Source organism: Dama dama, chromosome 25 (assembly GCF_033118175.1).
Source record: "Dama dama isolate Ldn47 chromosome 25, ASM3311817v1, whole genome shotgun sequence".
NCBI lineage: Eukaryota > Metazoa > Chordata > Mammalia > Artiodactyla > Cervidae > Dama > Dama dama.
In genome coordinates this window covers 64,906,059-64,925,152 of record NC_083705.1, presented here as the reverse complement: position 1 = coordinate 64,925,152, position 19,094 = coordinate 64,906,059, and the positions used below count along the sequence as shown (strand labels likewise).

General features: G+C 40.2%; 1 protein-coding gene across 1 annotated transcript in view; it reads right to left on the bottom strand.

Moving 5' to 3' along the window:
- DNAH5 (dynein axonemal heavy chain 5) overlaps positions 1–19,094 on the bottom strand; it is a 314,041-nt gene that overhangs the window by 144,291 nt on the left and 150,656 nt on the right. Inside the window, exons 36-41 of the mRNA XM_061129706.1 lie at positions 9,907–10,085; positions 9,329–9,516; positions 8,801–8,995; positions 4,447–4,581; positions 3,493–3,600; positions 1,346–1,499 (exon numbers count right to left, since the gene is read on the bottom strand). Of these exons, the coding sequence (XP_060985689.1) occupies positions 1,346–1,499; positions 3,493–3,600; positions 4,447–4,581; positions 8,801–8,995; positions 9,329–9,516; positions 9,907–10,085 (959 nt within the window). The remainder of the gene's footprint in view (positions 1–1,345; positions 1,500–3,492; positions 3,601–4,446; positions 4,582–8,800; positions 8,996–9,328; positions 9,517–9,906; positions 10,086–19,094) is intronic.

Sequence of the window (19,094 nt, the reverse complement as noted above, 5' to 3'; positions counted from 1 at the left end):
AAGAAGGTGTGGCACACATACATAATGGAATATTATTCATCTACAAAAAATAAGAACATCCTGCCATTTGTGAAAACATGGATGGACTTTGAGGGTATTATGCTAAATGAAATAAGTCAGACACAGAAAGACAAATACTGTGTGATTTCACTTATATGTGGCATCTAAAAAGGTCAAACTCAGAGAAACAACTTCAGCAGAAGCTCCAATACTTTGGCTACGTGATGCGAAGAGCTGACTCTTTGGAAAAGATGCTGATGCTGGGAAAGATTGAAGGCAGGAGGAGAAGGAGACAGCAGAGGGCAAGATGGTAGGATGGCATCACCGGCTCAATGGACATGAGTTTGAGAAAGCTCCAGGAGATAGTGAAGGAGAAGGAAACCTGGCGTGCTGCAGTCCATGGGGTCACAAAGAATCGGACATGACTTAGTGACTGAACAACAACAGAGAAACAGATTGCAGAACTGCAGTTACAAGGGGTTGGGGGTGGGGCATGGAGAGATGTTGGAAAAGGGTACAGAATTCCAGTTATAAGATTAGCAAGTTTGGGCACCTAATGTAGAGCATGGTGATTAAAGCTAATAATACTGTATCATACAAATATTTGAATATTTCTAAGAAACTATCAATAGATCTTAAATGCTCTCATCACAAAAAAGAAATGCTTATTATGTGATATGCTGGAGGTGGTAACTAATGCTATGGTGACAATAATTTTGCAACATATAAATGGATCAAATCAGCACACTGCACATCTTAAACTTACACATGTGTCAAAATAATATCTGAATAAAGCTGGAAATGGGGGTTCCCTGGCAGTCCAGTGGTTAGGACTCTGCGCTTCCACTGCGGGGAGCACAGTTTGATCCCTGATTGGGAAACTAAGATCCCGAATGCCATGCATCACAGTCAAATAAAACTTTTTTTTTTTTAATTTAAAACATAAGCTGGAAAATAATGTTTTTCTCCTCTGGTCTACTAATGTACTGTGTTATCTCTAAAACATACCCAGTATTCAAAAAAGTTGTATCTTATATGCTGCTGCTGCAGTTTAGTCGCTAAGTCGTGTCTGACACTTTTGTGAGCCCGTGCTATTCAACTCTAATCTTGTTGCAAGCATGCTCAGTCATCTCTGACTCTTGGCAACCCCATGGACTGTAGCCTGCCAGGTCCTCTGTCCATGGGATTTCCCAGACAAGAATATGGGAGTGGGTTGCCATTTCCTTCTCCAAGAGGTCTCCTCCTATAAAATATGTTAATGTACATCTATATTTGCGTTCCTCTCGGAGCATTCACCTGTCACAAAACGTGTCCCCAGGGTAATGAGGCTTGACTGTGCCCTTACCTGTCAGGGCTTTCATCAAGGTGTGGATGCAAGTGGTCTTCCCAGCTCCACTTGGCCCTAGGGTCATCATTCCATGCCGCACTCTCTGGGTTTCAAACAGCTGGATGACTTTCAGTTTCCAAGGAGGATGGTTGATTAAACCAGCTTCTTCAACCTGAAAATAAAACAAAATCCCCACATAAACAGCAGTCAGAACTTATCGTTGTGTTCAAAATAAGTTACAGACACGGAGCAAGGTTAGAGGTATGGGGAGTTACTATTAATACATATGACGTGCCAGTTTGGAAAGATAGAAAAAGTTCTGAAGGCCAACAGTGGTGATGTTTGCAATACAATGAATGCATTTAACACCACTGAGCTGTACACGTAAGAAGTAGTTTAAAAGGTATATTTATGTAATGAGTTTTACCACAATAGAAAATAGATACACCTAGACAAAAAGCAGGCTGAACATAATCAAAATGATATCCCAACCGAATCCGTATCTGACTTAGGGAATTACAAACACTTATATTTACATGAATGTACACATTAGGAGCAACTTAAGAACAAAGGCTCAAATAGCAAAATTATTTTAGATGTTTCATTTAGAAGATAATATTTAGTATAAAAGATCATTGCAAGCATACCAAGTTGACTGAAATTCCATACAAATACCAAGCCATCTTTGTAAGTCTAATGGATAGTTTTTATCCATCAAACAGATGTATGGAAGCTACTCTGTGAAACACTATTCTAAATTTAAACTTCTCTGAGCTTAGTACAAATGATATCTTCATTTTACAGACAAGGAAACTGAGACACAAAAAGACTAAGTAATTTACCCAAGATTATTTGTTGTAAAGTTATGGAGTAAGGATCTGACCCCAAGATTCAGCCCTATGGTTCATGCTCTTCACTGTCATGCTATGCTTAAATTAACTATAAATGATGCTTTTATTTTTACTTAAATAATTTTTGGATACTACTTATGTATTATTTTATGCTATCTATCGACTCTTCAGATTTCTCATATGCTACAAACTACAAATGTAAGTCACTTTATAAATTAGCTTATACTTAGCATTTTTAGGCAATGCTACAATTAAGTTGGCCATATAATGAAGAAGCCATTTGCAAAATGAATTATAATATACTTTTACCTGATTGGGAGATTAAGATTTTTATACACTGATTTTTAAAAGGAAAGTCTCCATAAAATACTACTATATTTAATTTTTATTACAAATGCATTCAAGGAATTGAAATGCATTTTATAAATATGAGCCAGTCATCATTTCTATAAAGCTTTTTTTTCAAACACTTTTTCATAGGAAAGGAAAATGAGGCACAAGATTTTCATGATTCATTTCCATTCCTAGGAAGATTATAGGGCTTCCCAGGAGGTGCTAGTGGTAACGAACCCGCCTGCCAATGCAGATGTAAGGGACACAGTCTGTTCCCTAGGGGGATATCTCCTGGAGGTGGCCATGGCAACCCACTCCAGTAATGGGCTGGAATCCCATGGACAGAGAAGCCTGGTGGGCTATAGTCCATAGAGCCACAAGAGTTGGAGATAACTGAAGTGGCTTAGTATAGCACAGCACGGGAAGATGATTAAAAGTTAAAGCTGCACCAAGTATCATGGGGAATCCAGACACCTCATGATACACTTAACATGATGGATCCCCCAGAGCCCAAGGAAGAAAAATCACAAGTGATCCTTGGCCTGGGGAGAAAGAGGGACAGCAAAGCAGCCACACGAGATCACTCCAAATGACTCTCGGTAGCAGGAGTCAGGACACCAAAGCAACATGATAAACAAACACCAGGGCTGCAGAGAGAACCAAGCCTGGCACAGGTAAGGCAGCAGGCCGCACCCCACCGGCCCATGCTGACCCATCGCTTGTCATTGGGAATCTGGTGTGGAACGGTCTCCATCAGTAACAGTGCCACCAACACATGGCTAACTGTGGTTGAACGACATTAGGGGACCCCCTGGCAGGAAAAACTCTATTAATGGTGTGCAATGGCTTCTCCTAAACCTGTAGTCACAGCCTTGGTGTTGTTCTCAGAATCTATAGATTTAGACCACACCAGCTCCACTTGATTCTCATGAAATTCAGATGACAGGAACACATAGTTTGACGTCCTGTGAAACATGTTACCTGTCTACTAATTGCCGTTTCCAGTTCAGGGTAACCCGCCTTGTCCAGAAGAATATTTGGGAAGAGATCTTCAATCAAACTCAAAAATAAAGGTTCATCTTCATCAATCTCAAAAAGAAAAGAAAGGAAATCAGACCAACTCTTTTGGCACAAGCACAGAAATAGTAGGCAAACTGAAAATGAGTAACTCATTTCAGATTACTTTATCACAGCTAGTAATAAATAAAATACCTCCACTGAAATTGAGAAATATTTTCATCATGTTTCCCATGCATTAAAAATTAGTTTTTAAAAGGGAGGGAGGGTAGAGGAGAAGAGGGGAAAAAAGGAAGAAAATAGAAGGAAAGAAAATACTGCCTATGTGACAACTTTCTGTAAAACAACCAGTTTAGGGAGTTACTACATAACCTACAATTTCTCATTTAAATGAAAAAGAAGTTGTCAAATGAAGCAGTGGCAAAGTCATGAAATGAAATTTGTTTAGTTCATAATTTTACTTTGAAAAATATATCATCCATATAGATATAGATTCACTGTATATAGATTCACTGATAACCAGATGACTGATTGTCAGTCTCAACTGTGAAGTCAAAGAATGTGAAATTTTACACACTTGCAAAATCTTACATACAATTTCCTGCCAAAGTCTACTTTTAAAAGGTGAGATTATAGCTCTAAAACACAAAAATTTCGAGGTATCTGGAAACTTAAGATGTAGATTTTTTAAAATCCATTTTCATTCTGTTGGAATAGACATGTGTTAGACTAGATATGAGTCACCACAGAAATTACTTCTGAAAAAAATGTAATTTAAAGTCATGCTCTATGAAATTTAAAGTGCTTCATCTGATAATTAAGCATTTTAAATGAGCTCTTTAAATAAATATTTCTAAATCTCATTTGCACTTAAACTGAAATTTAAGTGGGTGGAACAGCTCCATCTGTGAACCTCACCAGTTTGGAAAGATTCATATCTCTCAGCACACGCATGACAATCGTGGACTCCGTATCCGTGGGGCTGGCTCTTTTGGCTGCTCCCAGGGTTCGCAGAACTGACAGAATATTACGCAGACCAAAGTCATAATGTACCTGAAGAATATGAAGAACACTGGGCTTATTTTCAAAATTAAGTTACCCATGGCAACTGTACAAATTTGACAGAGGCATCAGGAATAAATGCTGATTTTCCTTTTGAACACATGTACAGTTAGTGGAGCAATAAATCTTTTTATCAATAACTTTTTCTTTTTAGGAAATGGAGAATACCCAAAAGAGCCCGCTCCCCTGTGTCATCACTAATTTAAGCCCTTAGATCAGAAAACTATTGAGAAAAGGGAGAAAGGAGTAAACTTCTTCATGGAATATACAGGTTCCCTTAAGCCAATTATCCACAAGAAAATGTCCTCATATCTCGAAAACTAAAATTTTGAACCAGAATTAAACTGTGACCTCGCTCATGACCATCATATAAGGTTAAAAGATAAAATATCAAAGAGGGGGAAAAAAGTAGCTAAATTCCAAGATAATCTAAGTGGGGTAACAATAAGGACAAATTGGAAAGCCAAGCCCCCAGCTTTGTTAACCTCTTGACATATATTTATAAAAGCTCAATCAAACAAAATTTTAGCACATATAAAGCAAATAATTAAAAACCAATTCTCCAACTATCATAGGAAACAGTATCTCTGGCAGTTACTCAAACTTTTTTAAATAGAACCACCATAGGATCCAACAACCCCACTTCAGGGACTATATCCCAAAGAACTGAAAGCAGAGTCTCAAAAAGATATTTGCACACCCGTGTTCATAGCAACACTATTCACAACAGCCAAAAGGTAGGAGCAACCCAAAGGCCTATCAGCAGATGAATGGATAAACAAAATGTGGCATATATGGAAACTGGAATGATATTCAGTCATGAAAAGGAAGCAAGTACTATCACATGCTATACCATGAATGAAACTTGAGGACATTATGCTAAGTTAAATAAGCCAGTCACAAAAAGACAAATACTTGTGGTTCCATTTGTATAAGGTCTCTAAAGTAGGCAAATACATAGAAACAGAAAGTTCAATGGTGGTTACCAGGGAACAAAGGGAAGGAGAGAGTGGAGTTTTTTAATGGGTATAGAGTTTCCACTTTGCAAGAGAAAAAAGCTATGGAGATCTGTTTCACAACACCACCGAACTGTACACTCAAAAATGGTTAGGAGGATAAGCTAATGCTATATTTTTTATTGTTGTTCAGTTGCTAATTCGTATCTGACTCTCTGCAACCCCATGGACGAGCACATCAGGCTCCTCTGTCCTCCACTATCTCCTGGAGTTTGCCCAAATTCATGCCCATTGAGCCGGTGATGCTATCTAACCACCTCATCCTCTGCTGCCCGCACTGCCTTTTGCCTTCAATGACCATATTTGTAATCATAACTTATAAAAACCTACAGAAAAAAATTATCTGCCAATTGGAAGCTGGATGCATCACTTAATACCAATCATTTGATGGATAGGGCACATAAAAATATTCAGATTGAGTTTCTGCCTTCAAGGAGTTTAAGTTCTAATCCTCAATAAAATAGAAACATAAGCAAGCTTGCATAAAAGTACCAATGACTTGAAATTGTTGGTGGGTGGAATTAATTAAGGAAAGTTTTCCATAATTAGACTCAGTTAAATATGCAGGCACGAAGTGAGATTCACAGGCTATTGATCAAGGGATCAGCATGGGGCCAATTGTTTAGTACACATGGACTCGCATCCTTTCCCAGTGACCTTGTGAACAAGGGCAATAGGAGTGAAAGAAACAGATGTGAAACTAGAGAAGAGGGCAGGAGTTAGTGATGTGGGAGTTTCTCTGCATACAAGATACAGCACAGAAAGAAGACAGAGTAAAGGGGACTTCCCAGTTGGCACAGAGTAAAGAATCCACTTTCCAATGCAGGAGACTCAGGTGAGATCCCTGGGTTGGAAAGATCCGCTGGAGTAGGAAATGGCAACCAACTCCAGTATTCTTGCCGGAGAAGTCCCAAGGACAAAGGAGTCTGGTGGGCCACAGTCCATGGTGTCGCAGAGAGTCAGACATGATTGAGTGGCTGAGCACAAGCAAAAGAAACTAAGAATGTTTTGAGTGAGAATTGAATTTAGCTGAATCTGTGGGTGTAAGAAATAATTTAGATTCAAAGAAGTTTGAACTAGAGGTTCCTCAAAACCATGAGGACACACAACACTTTATGATAAATGTATAGGTGGGATAAACAGCAAACACCAATATGCATATTTCTTTGGCTCTTACATCAATTCAGATAGTATTCACTTCGTTTCTATGCTATAAATGTTAATTTCTTCAAGTGTACTTAATAAAATTATACATGAAAAATCATTTTTGCAATGATACCCTTTTCTACCTTATACCAGGGAGATACTTTCTCCACAACCACAGTCTATAATTTTCTTGTTTTTCTAATTTTTATTTTATAGTGGAGTACAGTTGATTTACAATATTGTGTTAGTTTCAGGTATCCAGCAAAGTAATTCAGTTTTATATATATACATGTATCTGTTCTTTTTCAGATTCTTTTCCCATAAAGGTTATTACAGAATATTGAGTAGGGTTCCCTGTGATATACAGAAGGTCCTTATTAGTTATCTCTTTTTCTATACAGTAGTATTTATATGCTAATTCCAAACTCTTAAGGTATCCTTCTCCCCACTGTTCCCCTTTAATAACCATAAATTTGTTTTCTACGTCTGTTAAGTCTGTTTCTACCTTATAAATATGTTCATTTGTGTGATTTCTTAGATTCCACATATAAGTGATATCATACGATATTTGTCTTTCTCTCTCTGACCTAACAGTACAGTCATCTCTAGGTCCATCCATGTTGCTGTGAATGACATTATTTCATTCTTTCTTATGACTGAACATCTACTTCTGCTTCATTGACTAGGCTAAAGCCTTTGCCTGTGCAGATCACCACAAACTGGGGGAAATTCTTAAAGAGATGGAAATACCAGACTACCTTACCTGCCTCCTGTGAAACCTGTATGCAGGTCAAGAAGCAACAGTTAGAATCGGACATGGAAAAATGGACTGGTTCCAAATTGGGAAAAAAGTATGTCAAGGCTATATATTGTCACCCTGCTTATTTAACTTCTATGCAGAGTACATCATGCAAAATGCCAGGTTAGATGAAACACAAGCTGAAATCCAGATTGCAGGGAGAAATATCAATAACCTCAGATATGCAGATGAAACCACCCTTATGGCAGAAAGCAAGAGGAACTAAAGAGCCTCTTAATGAAAGTGAAAGTGGAGAGTGAAAAAGCTGCCTTAAAACTCAACATTCAAATAATGAAGATCATGGCATCCGGTCCCACCAATTCACAGCAAATAGATGGGGAAACAATGGAAACAGTGACCGCAGCCATGAAATTAAAAGATGCCTGCTCCTTGGAAGAAAAGCAATGACAAACCTAGGCAACATATTAAAAAGCAGAGACCTTTGCCAACAAAGGTCCATATAGTCAAAGCTATGGCTTTTCCAGTAGTCATGTACAGATGTCAGAGCTGGACAATAAAAAAGTCTAAGTGCCGAAGAATTGATGCTTTTGAACTGTGCTGTTGGAGAAGACTCTTGAGAGTCCCTTGGCAGCAACGAGATCAAACCAGTCAATCCTGAAGGAAATCAGTCCTGAATATTCATTGGAAGGACTGATGATGAAACTGAAGCTCCAATACTTTGGTCACCTGATGAAAAGGGCCGACTCACTGGAAAAGACCCTGATGCTGGGAAAAATTGAAGGCAGGAGGAAAAGGGGACAACAGAGGATGAGATGGTTGGATGGCATCATGGACTCAATGGACATGAGTTTGAGAAAACTCTGGGAGATGGTAAAGGACAGGAAAGCCTGGCATGCTACAGTCCATGGGGTCACAAAGAATAGACATGACTGATTGACTGAACAATAACAAATACTGCATTTTATATATATATATATACACACTACATCTTTTTCCTTTCCTCTGTGAATGCACATTTAGTTTGCTTCCATGCCTTAGCAACTGTAAACAGTGCTACAGTGAACATTGGGGTACATGTATCTTTTCAAATTATGGATATATGCCCAGGAGTGGGATTGCTGGATCACATAGTAATTCTAGGAATCGCCCTACTGTTTTCCACAGAGGCTGCACCAACTTACATTCCTACAAACAATGTAAGAAGCTTCGTTTTTCTCCACACCCTCTCCAGAACAGAATAAAAATTTTCAACAGGCCTAAATACATAGGGACCTTCAGAATCTCACACCTGCTTAGAAAGCTGCTCCTCACACAACTTGTAGAGTGTGAAAAACTTCCTGGCCAAAACAATGTTGTCAATGAAGCCACAACTGGCCAGCTTCACCCTGATGATAATCTGCCGGTCAGGGACCATCATGGCCACGGAGCGGAAGTTAATCTTCAAGTTTTCAGGGAGTTCCTGCCGCCCAGCATAGCCAGGATTCTATACAGAAAATAAAACCAAAGGATGAATGGTACAATCATGGGGTAGCAAGCACAGTATACCAGCATAATATTAAAAGATTCATTATGCACATACAACAAATCTGGAATGACAGCTGGAAAATTCATTTACATATCTCACTCTCCTTTTAACTGGAGAGACTAAGTCATGAGTTATTAATATGAGTTCTATTTATCACCAAAGACTTTCAAATAGGAGGGAAAATTACAATCCCAATTCCCATTCATGGAAAATAAATGACAGGACAAGGGAGATACATGAAAACTGTGATAAGAAGGCCGAAGTTCAGTAGTGCTTCTTATGGTTCCTTACCATGGTTAGAAAAAGCCCAAATTCAGGGTTCATAGTTACATTATCTCCATCAGTAAAAATAAAAGATTTTTTACGCTCCTTTTTACATGTCAGAATAATGGAAATCTGCTGGGCTGCGACAGAGAGGACTGGTAGATCGATACGGTTAAATTCATCAAAACAACCCCAGGATCCAGACTGTGCCAGTCCTTAGAAGGGAAATTAAATAGAAAATCCAATTAGTACATCCAATTAGAAAGTCAAGAAAAAGAGCATTATGCAACTGCCAAGACAAGCCAGAGTTAAATTTGTTCGAACATAAAGTTGAACAAATAGATCATATATTAAATGCCCTCAAAATAATTTGCAATGTAATACTTTTTCTGCAAACACCCAACCTGCAGGGAAAGAGGAACAGTACAAAGGCAAGTGATATTGACATTCGACCCACACAACGTTGGAAAGATTCAGGTTTTTCAAAAAGTTTTACAAAGTTGGAAAATGATACTAAAATGCAGCCAATTGTTGGAAAATAAATCTTAACAAGATAGTCCACCTTAGCTTACATTTTTCAGCAAATAAAAATATATAATCCTTACCTTTAAAAATCCGTCCAAGTCCTCGGAAATCCATCTGATCCGAACAATTGAAAACCACGACATATTTCCCAAGACACCTTCCCATATCTTTGGTAGTTTCTGTTTTGCCTGTTCCTGCTGGACCAGCGGGGGCACCCCCCATGCTCATGCCCAGAGCTTGAGCCAGTGTGATGTAACACCTGGAAGGATACAGGAAGCACTAGAACCACACCACTGGCAGCTGAAAGAGGCCTCTGAGGCATCACAGACTTGATATTCACACAAAATTTAAAAAGGGAGATCCTGCCCATTGTCGCTACTTAACCTTTCCAGAACCACACCCTAAAATACACTTATCCTTAGGTATATTGACATGTGTTGAGGAAAAGCCAGTAGTCTAAGGCCAAACACATTTGAAAACTCTTAAAGATATTCAAGAAGATTCTTTATGATAATGTATATTGACAATTTCCAGTTATGAAAAAGAGTACATAGGATTTCCAAAACTTATTTGGCAACTTTTTCACAACTACCTACCAACATCTAAGCAAAGTATTCTAGGAAACAGGGCCTGGTTTCCCAGGTGTCTCAGAGGTAAAGAATCCGCCTGCCAATGCAGGAGATAGGATGAAGAAGATCTTCAATCCCTGGATGAAGAAGATCTCCTGGAGGAGGAAATGGCAACCCACTCCAGTACTCTCACCTGGAGAATTCCATGGACAGAGGAGCCTGGTGGGCTACAGTCCATGGGGTCACAAAGAGTCAGACATGACTGAGTGCACACACACACACACACACACACCACAAAGTAGATTAATCCCTTTTTGAATCTAAGAATTTACAATTTGACCAACATGGGAACCAATGATCACAGGAGATTTAAATCACGCACTGCTAAATAATCCCACCTTAATTTATTTCTGGGAGCATCTACTTAACCTGCAAACATCTTCTGCTATATCTTACAGTATGATATTAACAAACACAAGATTCTGGTGAGAGAATCAAGAATGCCTGTGAAGGAAAAAAAATAACTGATAACTTGGCAATGAATCCTTCAATTTCCCAGCATCACCCACTGCTGTAAAAGGAGGTAACCTATAATATAATGCATTTTAGGGCTTTCTGATGGCCAAACTCAAAAGCTTTCATCTGGACTTGAAAAAATTTTTCAAAGAAAATAAAGTGATTGTCCAGCAATAAAGAATGGGAATGAGCAGCGAGCACACCCACTGGAAGCCCCTAGGGTCTCTACTTTATCTGATCTGGGTTCATAAAAAGACAAGTAAATGACCCAGTCCTGATGCAAAAAATGAGCCTGGATTCACAGAAGGCAATGTGGGTGTAAAACCAGAAGGATGCCTGATCTCACTTTGATTCTGCCTTTCAACCCAAGGTCTTATCTTTCCTCTTGAACTTTTGTTATCCCTTCAGAGCAGTCTCTGTAATAACAGCTAACATGATGTTATAATAGCTCCGGCTGTTAGGGGAAGCACACTGACTGAAACCATCCACACTGGCCAGGCACCACAGTAACCATTTTTGTGAGTTATTTTACGACAGGAGGTCCTGGTAAGGAACAGGGAACTAATAAGCCTCCACTAACCAGAAGAGTTCGAGAAAGGTCAAAAGGAGACGCCATGTGTCTGACCACCTCCCAGAATCCTCCTCGTTGGAATCCATTTTGACTGAGCAATGTGGGCACCACCGGAAAGAACCCTGAGTCAGAATGATTGGCCAAAGACAACCCAAAAGCTAATCCCATCACCATAAAACTCAAGACTGTGAGCCACGAGGCAAAGCTCTCCTAGGTTCCCTACTGCTCTCCGCCGGGCGCCCCGTCCCAATAAAGTCTCTTACTTTGTCAGCATGTGTGTCTCCTCAGAAAATTCATTTCCAAGTGCTAGACAAGAGCCTACTCTCAAGCCCTAGAAGGGGTTTCCCTTCCTACAACACAACTACACCATGTCATTCAAACCCCACTAAACCCTGTGGGGAAGTCAGTTGTGTTCTCCATTTTATAGATAAAGAGAAAGGCTCACAGAGATGGAATAATTTTTCTCAGCGTCACAGCAGTGGGGGAGCTGAGATTTGAGCCAGTTTTTGTGGCCATAAGCCCTCTTGCTGCTCACTTCTAGGACAGACCCACTCTCTCGGGGTAAGGAATAAATCTCCAGGAACTCTGGCCACCCAGATGCTCTGTCTTGTAAAGCCTCTTTATTATGGGATCATTTGGGTTTATATTTAAACTGAAGAAGTAGCAAGCTGTTAGGTTGTCAGAAGGAAATCATGTTGTTTACATAAAAAATGGGCAGCCTTGCTAGGTGATTTCTCCAAAAGGGGGACTTCAGTCCAAGTGATACTGAGCAGGACCCTGTGGGGTACTGGGCCCAAGAGCCTTTCTGTGTCCCCCATGTCTTGAATACAGGAAATAGGCTTCATTCAGCCTCCAAGACCTTCCCTGAGTTCCAAGGGGCAGATTCAAGCAGTTGTTAAACAGGGCAGGGATGGGACATGGGGACAAAGGAGGAAGAGTCAAGAGCAACAGGAGTGCAACCATGGGGCAGAGTCCTGGTTCCCTGTCAACAAAACCTGTTACATATTGTTACACGTAACAATATCTTTGAGCTGTTTTGCAAATGTTGAAACCCCTACCAGGCAGAAGATGATAAAATGGTATGCTGCCCACAAGCACACAAAGTGCAGAGCAGTTGAACCCAGAAGGTTCATGATACTGACTTCCACTTATCTTGCCACCAACCAATGAGAAGAAGGTCCACAAAGTGATGAGGATCTCTTTGAACCATGAATATAAAACTTCTCGCTAGCCCCTCCAGGTTCAGGCACAGTTTTGAGGACATTAGCCTGCTGTGGCCCCCTTTGCTTGGCAAAGCAATAAAGCTATTCTTTTCTACTTCATCCAAAATTCCACCTCTTAGAATTAATTAGGTGTTGGGGTATGGAGACTGGATTTGGCTTCAGAACCACTATGCTGGCACCCAAACCCTCTAGGACTTGCCTTTCAGAGGCAAGTGTGGATCTGCCAGAGCATCTTCATGTACCTGTTGACATGATTCTCCCCAGAGCATCCTACATGTATGTCTACCTCATCCCTCCCTCTCTGCTTTCCTATCTCTTTGGCTGCTTTCAAAAATGTCATCATATCGAAGGGTTTTGGGCTTTTATATGATCTAGTAGCTTTTAGCAGCCAGGCTGCACTAGCAATAAAAAGAATCTGCCTGCTAATGCAGGAGATGCAAGAGATGCAGATATGGCCCCTGGGTTGCGAAGATCCCCTGGAGTAGGAAATGGCAACCCACTCCAGTATTCTTGCCTGGAGAATCCCACGGACAGAGGAGCCTGGTGGGCTACAGTCCATGGGGTGGCAAAAAGTCGGACATGACTGAGCACACAGAAATACATACACACACACAGCAACTCTACTGCAGTTTCCTGCCTCCCTACTAGAGCACCATAAGCTCTCTGCTGTCAAGAACTAGGTCTAGTTCACACTTTCACTCCCAGCTACTTGCCTAACCAGACACCTCGTATTCTATGAATATTTGTGAATAAATGGCTTGAACTAGCCCAGCCATACACTCATCTGCTTCCTTTTGTCCCCGTAGCTACTGGAATTAGAGGTGCCAAATGTGACCATGGCACCAAATGAGCAATGATCAACCCCATGACTCAGGGCTCATTAGCACGCAATTGTCGTATTAAGTATTCATAGCTCTCTAGACACATTTCACCACACATAAACCAGAAGTGCTTTCAGCTCCTATTATTAAACAGTATTGATTCTAAAATGCTGAAAAACTTGCCAACACAACAAGCGTCCATGCAGCAGGAAGTCAATTTTCTTTTTTTGAGAGCTTGGTTTAATTATAGACTCTTTACTTAATAGGACATGCTTAAGGAGATATGAAAGTAAAGGTTGGCAAAGAATGTGTTATCAATGATTAACTCAATATGGAAAACACAACCCAATCAAAAAATGGACAGAAGACCTAAACAGACGTTCTTTCAAAGAAGACATACAAAGGGCCAACAGGCACATGAAAAGATACAGCATCGAAACACGTATATTATCAAGGGTGAAACAGATCACCAGCCCAGGTTGGATGCATGAGACAAGTGCTCAGGGCTGGTGCACTGGGAAGACCCAGAGGGATGGGGTAGGCAGGGAGGTGGGAGGGGGGAATCGGGATGGGGAATACATGTAAATCCATGGCTGATTCATGTCAATGTATGGCAAAAACCACTACAATATTGTAAAGTATTTAGCCTCCAACTAATAAAAATAAATGGAAAAGAAAAGAAAAGATACTCAATATTGTTAATTATTAAAGAAATACAAACCAAAACTGTAATAGGTATCACCTCACACAGATCAGAATGGCCATCATTAATGATGGCCATTACAGTAATGAATGCTGGAGAAGGTGTGGAGAAAAGGGAACGTTCCCACACTGTTGGCGGGAATGTACATGGTGCAGCCACTATGGAAAACAGTCTGAGGTTCCTTAAGAAATTAAAAATAGAATTACCATATGGTCCAGCTATTCCACTCTAGAGCATATATCCTGAAAAGATGAAAACTCTAATTCAAAAAGATACATGCACCCCAATGTTCATAGCAGTGCTATTTACAATAGCCAAGACAGGAAAACAACCAAAGTGCTCATCAACAAATGACTGGCTTAAGAAGATGTAGTGCATATACATATATAATATGTATATTATATATATTATATATATATAAATAAATTTAATTTAATAAATGAAATAATAAATATTTCATTATTTTTTATAAATAAATAATATTCCAGTATATATATGTATATAATATATGTATAGATACTGGAATATTATTTATTTATAAAAAAAATAATGAAATAGTACCATATGCAGCAATGTGGATGGACCTAGAGAATATTATACTTACTGCAGTAAGTCAGAGAAAGACAAATATTATAGTATATCACTTTTGTGGAATCTAAAAATAATACAATTGAATCTGTATGCAAAACAGAAATAGACTCATAGACATAGAAAACAAATTTATGGTAACCAAGGGGTAGAGAGAGGGAGGGACAAATTATGGGATTAATAGACACATGCTACTGTATATAAAATAGATAAGCCAAAAGTATTTACTGTATAGCACAGGGAACTATATTCAATATTTTGTAATAACCTATAATGGAATATAATCTGAAAAAAATAACTGAATACATTTGCTTTGCACTTGAAACTAGCACAATATTATAAATCGATTGTACACAAATTGTAAAAATTCTAAACAAAAAAGAAAAGCAATAGTCATGGTAACATTATTAATGGTGATTTAGATTTACTCAGTGGCAGGCCCAGCTCTGGGTCCCAACCTACAGTACCTGCAGTCCACACAATGATTCCAAAAGAAGGGAATCAGAAAGGTTAGCTGTCCTGGCCAACATTACACAGTCCAGTGGCCAAGACCCAGATATAACTCAGGGAAGCTATGAGAATATGTCAGAGAAAGACACACATCATGAGGACTGTCTGCCTTTCTTAATAAGAAGACAAAATGCCTCCATCCATCTTCAATCTCTGCTGCCCTCGGTCTTAAGTAACAGTCGTAGTAAGACTGCCTCCAGTCTTCTTGACTTGTGTTCAGAAGTGAAAAAAGGACTGCTCGTGAAAAATAGCATGAGCTATTAGAAAAAGACACTGTATGCTTTTAGCATATTTATTGACTATTTTATCACCGGAAATATTTGCAACTCCATCCACATGACATCAGACTTCCCAGAGACACCTGCTATCAACATTGCTGAATTTTCACAGGGCAGTCAGTGAAAAGCTGAGACGACATCAAAGCCTCTGGCCTTTGTCTTATTCAAGTATTAATCTTAGTGAGTAATTCTTTGTAAAAAGGCAGCCAATCTTGCAATGGACTTGCAAAGAGCGACTCACTTCTACCATAATCAACTCAGAGTAAAAACAAACAAGTGAACATTTATCATGAAACACATTGAAACAAAATTCCGAATCACCTCCACTTATTAACTTATAAATACCCACTTTGCTTTTAAAGTTCTCAAGTTTTTTTGATACAGAAAGATGTACAAGATAATGAATACAGTGAAAATATCAAGTCGCAAAAAAGTTTGTATAATCTAATACCTTTATGTGAAAGTTTGAATTTTGACATATAAGCATTTGCAATTTCTTAGAAAATAAACTATTCATCAGTGAAAAATAGAAAAAAATTCCCCTCATACTTTAAACTTTATCTTCTGTACTATTTAAGTTTTTCACCACAAAGATGCAACTTTGAAAATAAACATTTCTCAATTTATTTGGGCAATTTTATTTAGTACCTATTATGCAACAGAAGACTCTTGAGAGTCCCTTGGACAGCAATGAGATCAAACCAGTCAATCCTAAGGGAAATCAACGCTGACTACTCATTGGAAGGACTGATGCTGAAGCTGAAGCTGCAATACTTTGGCCACCTGATGTGAATAGCTGACTCACTGGAAAACATCCTGATGCTGGGAAAGACCGAAGGCAGGAGGAGAAAGGGTTGACAGAGGATGAGATGGTTGGATGGTATCACAGATTCAATGGACATGAACTTGGGCAAACTCCGGGATATGGTGAGGGACAGAGAGGCCTGGCAGTCCATGGGGTCGCAAAGAGTCAGACAAAACTGAGTGACTGAACAACAACAACAAATGGAACAGAACTGTTCTAGGAGCAGTGAATAAATCACAAAAAGTCTATACCTTATAGAACTGATATCCTAAAGGAAGGAAATAAACTATTTAAAAATAGAAAACAGAAAAAATAAAGCTGGGTTAGGGAGTGTGGGGTGGGGATTGCTGATTCAAATGTGTCAGGACCAAAGACCCATGTGCAGAGATACCTGATCAGAGACCTGGAGGAGAGGAAGTGAGCTAAGCCAGTATCACAGGGGAAAGGGTTCCAAGCAAAGGCAACAGCAAGTGCAAATATCCTGAGGTAGCTGTATGGTAAGACTGCTCAATAGCCAGGGAACGAGTAGCTGGAGCTGAATGAGGAAAGAGAGACAGTAAATAGCAGGGACCGATCATGGCAGGTCATGGAAGTCAATGCAAGGGCACTTGTTTTTACCTTGGGTGAGACAGAAAGACAGGAGAGAGATCAAGGCAAAGGGATGACAGGATATGGCTAATATTCCAGCATCTGCATTGAGAACAGACTATCGGGAACAGTGGCAGAAGCAGGAGACCAGATAAAAGACTATGACAATCATCTACCCTAGAGATGATGGTGGCTGAGACTGTGATAACAGCAAAGGGGAGCAAAGTGGTCACATCCTAGGTGCATTCTGAAAGTGTCAGTGACCAAACTTCATGACAGGTTGGATAATAAAGTGAGAGAAAAAGAAAGGCATCAAAGATGCTCCAAGGATTTTGGCGTGAACAACTGAAGGATGGAATTGCCATTTGCAAAGATGGAGAAGATGGCAAGAGAGCAGGTTTGTGAGGGGACGATCAAACTTAAGTGTGAATTCCCGGTACGCATTTGAGTAAACATGTCATGTAGGCAAGTGGCTGTATGTGTCTGGAGTTCAAAGGAAGAAGCCCCAGCAAGGTTCAAGACTGGGGCATCCACATCTAAATGATACTTAAAACCACATGAGATCATCTCAGGAGTGAGTGTAGATGGAAAAGAGAAGAGCCCTGATGTGCTCTATGCTTAGAAGTCAGGAGACTGAAGAGGAACCAGAGGAGACTATAGGAAGGAACCAGGTGTGTCATGACCTGGAAGCCACGTGAAGAAAGGGCATCAAAAAGGAGAGAGTGGGACTTCCCTGGAGGTCCAGTGGTCGAGAATCTGCCTGCCAATGCAGGCAACACAGGTTTGATCCTTGCTCTGGGAAGATCCCACGTGCCACGGGGCCACTAAAGCCTGAGTGCCACAACTACTGAAACTTACATGCCTATAACTGTTCTCTGCAACGAGAGAGGCCACGGCAATGAGAAACCTGTGTACAACTAGAGAGTAGCCCCTGCACCTCACAACTAGAGAAAAGCCCGCACAGCAGCAGAGACCCAGCAGAGCCAAACACACATAAAGAAATTAAATAATTAATTAACTGGAAAAAAAAGAGAGAGAGTGACCACCTGTGTAAATGCTGCTGACTGGTCAAGGAAGGGCAGAACTAAAAGTGACCACTGGATTTAGCAACACGAAGATCTGGGTGATGGCTCTACCAGGGGAAGAAAGTGTGATGTGCAGAATAATGCCCCCCTCAAAAAAAATATCCACATCCTAATCCCTGCAAACACATTCCCTTACACAGCTAAAGGGACTTTGAAGATGCAATTAATGCTAAAGCCCTTGATATGGGGAGGTGACCCTGGATTAGAAGTGGACCCTATCTAATCTCATGAGTTCTTAAAAAGGGGAAGAGGGAAGCAGAAGAGTGGGTGAGAGACATGAGATGGGAAAAGGAGATCAGATGGGTCTCAACCCATGGTTGTGGCTGTGAAGAGGGAGGAAGGGGCCAGAAAACAAGGTAAACAGCAGCCTCCAGAGGCTGGGAACAGCCCTCAGCTGACAGTCGGCAGGGAAGTGGGGGCATAGGTCCTGCAACCGCCAGAGAAAGAACTCTGCCAAACAACTGAAAGAACAAGGGGCGGGGTCTCCCCAGAGACCCGCAGAGAGCACACTTCTGCTGACACCTAAGGTTAGTCCAACAAGATGTGTGTCAGACTTCTGATGTACGGAAACCCAAAGTAATTGATTTGTGTGGTTTAAGCTTCTAAATTCTTGGTCATTTGTTATGACAGCAACAGAAACTAATACACAGAGCCTGAATGGAGTGAATTCAAGGTCAGATAGGTGGACAAACACTGCATTTCTGAAACAGAGACATAGAGATGTAGAGAGCAAGCGTATGGACGCTAAGGGGGTGGGGTGAATTGGGAGATGGGGATTGACATATATACACTACTGATGAAATGTATAAAGTAGAAAGCTAATGAGAATCTACTGTATAGCACAGGGAACTCTATTCAATGCCCTATAGTGACATAAAAGAGAATTAAAATCAAAAAAAGAGGGGCTACATAGAGCTGATTTGGGGCCTCCCAGGTGGCTCAGTGGGTAAAGAATCTACCTGCAGTGCAGGAGCTGTAGAGATGTGGGTTCGATCCCTGGGTCAGGAAGAT